This window comes from Ceratosolen solmsi, unplaced genomic scaffold, assembly GCF_000503995.2.
Source record: "Ceratosolen solmsi marchali unplaced genomic scaffold, CerSol_1.0 scaffold31, whole genome shotgun sequence".
Classification (NCBI taxonomy): domain Eukaryota; kingdom Metazoa; phylum Arthropoda; class Insecta; order Hymenoptera; family Agaonidae; genus Ceratosolen; species Ceratosolen solmsi.
Window position 1 is genome coordinate 1,260,670 of NW_011948432.1, and position 6,381 is coordinate 1,267,050.

General features: G+C 29.5%; 1 protein-coding gene across 1 annotated transcript; it reads left to right on the plus strand.

Annotated features, from left to right (window-relative positions):
* The first annotated feature begins 3,704 nt into the window (after positions 1-3,704).
* On the plus strand, positions 3,705-6,098 carry LOC105364284 (mitogen-activated protein kinase 1-like). The gene is made up of 7 exons (XM_011502174.1): positions 3,705-3,894; positions 4,465-4,591; positions 4,673-4,783; positions 4,893-5,144; positions 5,218-5,385; positions 5,453-5,641; positions 5,715-6,098. The coding sequence occupies exons 1-7, from the start codon at positions 3,767-3,769 to the stop codon at positions 5,841-5,843; spliced, it is 1,104 nt and encodes a 367-aa protein (XP_011500476.1). The 5' UTR covers positions 3,705-3,766; the 3' UTR covers positions 5,844-6,098.
* Positions 6,099-6,381: the final 283 nt, after the last annotated feature.

Below are 6,381 nucleotides of genomic sequence, written 5' to 3' on the forward strand. Positions count from 1 at the left end.
GTGCGCGCGCGCGCGCACGCGCTCATGTCTTCCTGTATAAAAATATAGTGCTGGAAATACAGGCAATCAATTCACAATTTTTTAAAAAGTCGATGTAAATTTAGAAGCATATAAGGAGCAATTAAATAATATGGTTTCATTGACGAGGAGCAGATCAGCCTACCATCGGCGAATATAAATAAAATAACAAAGTGGCACACGTAAGCAATTTCCTCGTTGGAAAAGGCATCTGTCGCATAATTACAAGAATTATTAAGCCTAAGCCGAGATGGTAATACAATGCAAAACAACGAAAGCCCGCGTGATAAAAATGAGACGGTATAGTGCCGGCAATTTAACAGCTCGCTCTTCAGGTGGCATTGTATTACTTTTTCTCACGAGCATGCGATATCATCTCCCGCGAAGGTTTTACAATGCAGCTTGGCATTCTTTATACAGCGACTCTCTATCGCGCTTCTATAAATAGATGTGGCCGGGTGGTTAAATGTGGGAGAGGCGCGGGGGTGGAGGATCGTCTTCTCCTCGATAGCTGTGCGAAGCCGTACAGAAGCGACGGATGTGGGGACGAAGATTTTTTTTATCGGGTCGAGAAAAAGGAGCGTGAAATCATAATTATGGATACGTTGAGGCGCTAAGCTACTGCTGCGCCCACCCTCAGCTTTCAAGATAAACTACACCAAGATATATATCTCGAAGGTGTGTCTTTGTCATCGAGTTGCTGTTTATGACTTTTTAAAGCATTCTACGATAGCGTATTGAAATTATCTAGAATGCCAGATTATTGAACGCAATCGTTTAAGGATACAGCAAAGTATAAATAAATGCTTAATACTCGCCAACAGTATGTAAAGTTTACAGCGACGATATTATAATCAAACATTAACGTAATTCTTATAAAGCTCCATTGATAATGATAATTTTTCAAAAATTAAATACTAAGAATTATAAATTCTTTATCGCTCGTAAACCATGTTTTTCCAGCATTTTTAAACGTACTATGTAACATTAAATAAAATCATATTTTGCAATGATTGAGAGTTTCGTGTATTTGAAGCAACATTTAAACAAAGAATAATGTAAACTTGATAATTGTGTGTTGGATAGCCGAAATTAATGAATAATTCAAGATCGAATATTAAATTATTACATTATATTGAAGTATAGTTTGTTTTGGAGTAAATAAAGTAAACTTACAATATTTTTTAAATAAAATAATTTCATAAAATAAAGCATAAATGTTAATTAAAAATTCAAACATTAATGCAATGATATATGATAAAAATACCAGCTAATATTTTATTTTTATAAGAAGAAAATTCCTAAAAATCAAAAGTATTTTTATAAAAAGTTTCACCAGAAAACTATTACTGTTAAAACAGTATTATTACATTAACAGTAATATTGAACGATAATCTTATTGTATTACGTAATTCATAAAAGAATCTTAATCTTCATAAGATTATTATTTCTTCTTTAATATATATATATATATATATATATTTGTTTCGCTGTATTATTTTTTTCGACAATTATGTTTTCTGTTTCGTGTCTAATCATTGAAACAAGAAAATTTATATCTTATGGAAAGGCGATACTTTCATATATATATATATATATATATTAAATTACTTTAATTTTTATGATTAATAAATGATTAATATGTTACTTTACATAAGTAAAATTAGAAAATTCATTACAAAATTTTTACAATGAAAGTATTTTTCTTAAATTTTCAATTGAAAAAATAATTAATATATCGTATTATCCCTACCAATTTCATTTTATTTCCTCTAAATGAAAAGAAAAATATTGTAATAAAAATCAAAATATTGGAAATAAAAGATATCCACGTGAATCTATTTTTAAAAGTTTTTATGCGTAAATAGTATAAATAATTTTATGTATTGTTAATAAATTAGCATATTGTTTTATAAGAATTTTCTATTTTTGTTTTTTCACCGTAGTTTTAATAATATTCATTTAAATTGTAAAATTACTTGCTTCCAGGATAGATTTCACTTTTGACCCAAACTAGAATACTTCAATTCTAAGACAAATTATAAAAGTAATGAATGAAAGTAATGAAAACTAATAAATATACCTTTAAAAATAAAAAAAAAAGAGAATTACCGTAGAAAGTTGAGATTAAATCTCTAATTTTGTCGTAAGCACACATTATTTTTATTTGCTCACGTGTAGATTATAAGAAAATTCAAATTTGTTAACGAATTACCTTACGCAACTAATAAAAAGTTATTTAAGTATAATAGTTTTTTGCTATACATGAGATCCAGTGCAATAATATCGAAGAATCAGATGTATAAAAATTATTATCAAATTAATATAAAAATCAAATTTCATTATTTAGGCATCAACTTTTGTAATCGATTTTTTTTTTTTTTTTTTTTTCAAATATCTACATCTATATCTTTTTCTAATAGAATTTTTACTTTATTGAAATTTTCTGAATGGTAGGTAGATTGACGTTATTTGATTGCACCGTGGTGTGATTAGATAAAAATAAAGTAAAATTAAGTAACTGCGTGAAAAGCTAATCGATAAATTCTGTACACAAATACATATATTAATATTTCATAATTCAAGAAGAAATTAATTTATTGAGCATTTAAAGATATTAAATTTCAAAATGTCATCTTCGTAGGTATATTTTTGTAACAAAATTAAAAACGAGAAGCAAACGAATAAATCTGTATATCTCATTTCACATTTCAAAGTTTCAAATTATATTAGTTTGAATATTTATTAATACAAAATTAGCTCGAATAAACTTGCCAAAAACATAAAATCATATGCTAGAAAGGTATGTTCTTACTATGTCAACAATATTAATAAAATACGTTTGTCACATCGATGAATTTATTTAATTATTAGATTTTTTTTATTACACAAGGAAATACTTAATATCACGTTAGGTATGGAGTTTATATTTAAATATTGCATAATGTTAATTTAATAACAATAGTTAAGTTGCCTCGTTTTATTTATAAATGATTATTGATTTATGTATATTGGTCTTGCTATAATTAAGTGAAATTAAAGTAAAACGTAGTGAATGAAAATAATTATACTTTTATGTTTTTCAAAGCTTAATGCAATTTCAGCTAAATTAAATTAGACAATTAATAATTAATATCTTTAAGATAATAATCGAAGCTTTGAACGAGCAATAAAATTAGGTCGATAATATTGTTAACCGAGCTATGCTTTTTCAAAACAACTATCCTGAAAACAATAAACATCTTTGACGTCACAGCAGCTACGACTGGTTACAAACTTTTGATATGTAATAGCGTAGCGAAGAAAGCAGATGGGAAGAAAATATCGGAAAAAGGGTGAAGAGAAGGAAGTATTCGTTAATGAAACGCAGAATGCCCGAAAACCTATATAATGTAGATTTCATTTCTACGATAGTCATTTTTTTCACAATATAATTATAGATTACAGTAACCGCGGATGTAAAAAAAATACTATCGCGAGGTACGGTGGATCCGCTCGTGTCGTCTTTGAGAAAGCTCAAACAGAAGAATAAATATTTGGCGCATGTACGTCATAGAAGTTCTAAGATGCTGACACAATAGATGTTCATGCATTATAAAATACCTATGCATTAAGCTATTCCTTATAGAGAACCCCAACACATGCGTCGACACATACGTTTGCGCGCGCGCGTAAAAGACCGGCGCTAAAGTACAGTAGAGTACAGTATGAACACAGTCATCTACCGTCTTCCATCGACGTTGTGAAAATGGCGGACGAAGGTTGTACATCGAATGCTATCCCGAACGCAGAAATTGTCCGCGGACAAATATTCGAGGTCGGGCCTCGGTACACAAATTTAGCGTACATGGGCGAAGGTGCCTATGGTATGGTCGTGTGAGTATCAAAGTACTCTACCATTTCCTAATGCGTTCATGTTATTCTTCTCTCTCCCTCTTTTGAGCACTGTCTGTCGTCCTTTCTTTTCTCTGGCGCTCGCTCTTTCTATATCGCGCGAATTTTCATAAGGCTGAACAGTCAGATGAAATTTACACATTCGGCACAGCACGAGGAATAAATGCACGAAAGTAATATTATTTTCGAGATGATTCAAACAGTGAAGAGACGATTAATTGATTTTTTTTATCCTTGGTCTTGCCTCTGACGTTTACATTGGTAAATCGACGGATGGTGTAGTAGTCGGAGGGGAGTGAATATTCCATATTTTTCTTGATAGTACAATAAATTTTTGTTTATGTTAATGTAAGATGCTATTTCGTGACTCAATGCGGCGATGAGAAATTGATGATGACAAATCCATTATTAAATTTAGTTTTAAAAAGTCAAGTATCTATAAATTGTTACGTTAAATTGAATAATAAATACATTATCATATGCCCGTTGTCATATTCATAATGATTAATTGATTTAATTCCACCATTATTTTAACTGCAACTATCATTACAGCTCTGCGCACGATAATGTGACAAATACAAAAGTAGCCATCAAAAAAATTTCACCGTTCCAAAATCAAATTTATTGCCAAAGGACATTAAGAGAAATAAAAATCCTAAACAGATTTAAGCATGAAAATGTAAATTGCAAAACAGTTAATTATATCATAGATTGTATTAGTAATTTTAATTTATTGCTAATTCATTGCTCGTTATTATAGATTATAGATATAAGGGATATATTAAGAGCGCCAACTGCAGATCAGATGAAAGATGTGTACATTGTTCAATGCTTAATGGAAACCGATCTATATAAATTACTCAAAACTCAGGTAAATATAATATACTACTATTGCGTATATAATACTGTTTTTATTTGCTCATAATAACTACATTTAATAATTACATTTAATAATAACACTTGATTATAATATTTTTTAGGCTATTAGTAACGATCACATATGTTACTTTCTTTATCAAATTCTTCGAGGACTGAAATATATACATTCAGCAAATGTGTTACATAGAGATCTGAAACCTAGTAATCTACTCTTGAATACTACGTGTGATCTAAAGATTTGTGATTTTGGTCTGGCAAGAGTTGCCGATCCTGCTCATAATCACGATGGATTTCTAACAGAATATGTAGCAACAAGATGGTACAGAGCACCTGAAATTATGTTAAACTCTAAGGTACGTCGTGCGCTTTAAAAAATTCTCTGAAACTATAATTCATTAGTAAAATTAATTGCATAATTATTTATAGGGTTATACAAAATCTATAGATATTTGGTCAGTGGGTTGTATTCTTGCAGAGATGTTGTCTCGACGAGCCATTTTCCCTGGCAAACATTATCTAGATCAACTTAATCATATTCTTGGTATTCTAGGATCCCCTTCGCCCGAGGATCTTGAATGCATATACAATAAAAAGGTTTTATTCTTATATTTAATGAAAACAATTATTAATTATTAGACAATATTTTTACTTTTAATTTCAGGCCCGCAGTTATTTGGAATCCTTACCGTATAAGCCAAAGGTCCCTTGGACAATTTTATTTCCAAACGCAGACCTCAAAGCACTTGATCTATTAGATAAATTACTAACTTTCAATCCTAATAAGCGTATTGTTGTCGAAGATGCATTAGCTCATCCGTATTTGGAACAGTATTATGATCCAGCTGACGAAGTATATAACAATTTTTAATTACTATAATTATTTTTTATACCTTATATCGATAGTTGTATTTTCTTTACCACAGCCAGTTGCAGAAGAGCCATTTAAATTTGATATGGAATTAGACGATCTTCCAAAAGAGACATTAAAGCAGTATATTTTCGAAGAGACTTTACTATTTCAGGAACACAGCCAAGAAAATGCCATACAATAGCAATAAACTTTGTACTGATTAAAAGAATCTCTAACATAAAAAACCATTACTATCGATCTTTTAAGACGACTGAGAGAGATGCAAGATGGAAAAGCAGTGCAGATGATATTCAATCTGTTGATTAGTATTATTGTGGTATTAAAAGCAAAAGAAGAAAGATAATTCAATGACTAGAATAAGTTTCTGAAAAAATAAGTCCAACTATCTATATGTGACTATAAACGTTTAATATCTACAAATAGAAGAAAATTTCATTGCTTAACAAGATTAGATTTTAATTTGTAAACATATTTTTTTTCTTTCGTCAAATCAATATTATGTAGAATATATATTATATATGTATATATGTGTATATATATACATATATATATTCTCATATTGAGATGCTGTCTTATATTATCTGTGATTTAAGTACTAAACAAAGATATAACTGGTATACTATACGTTACAGAAATCAGTATGTCATGTCCAACATTGTATGGCAATTTGAAGTATAATGAAAAAAAGTTCTGCAATGACGGAAAAAAAAAATGAACGT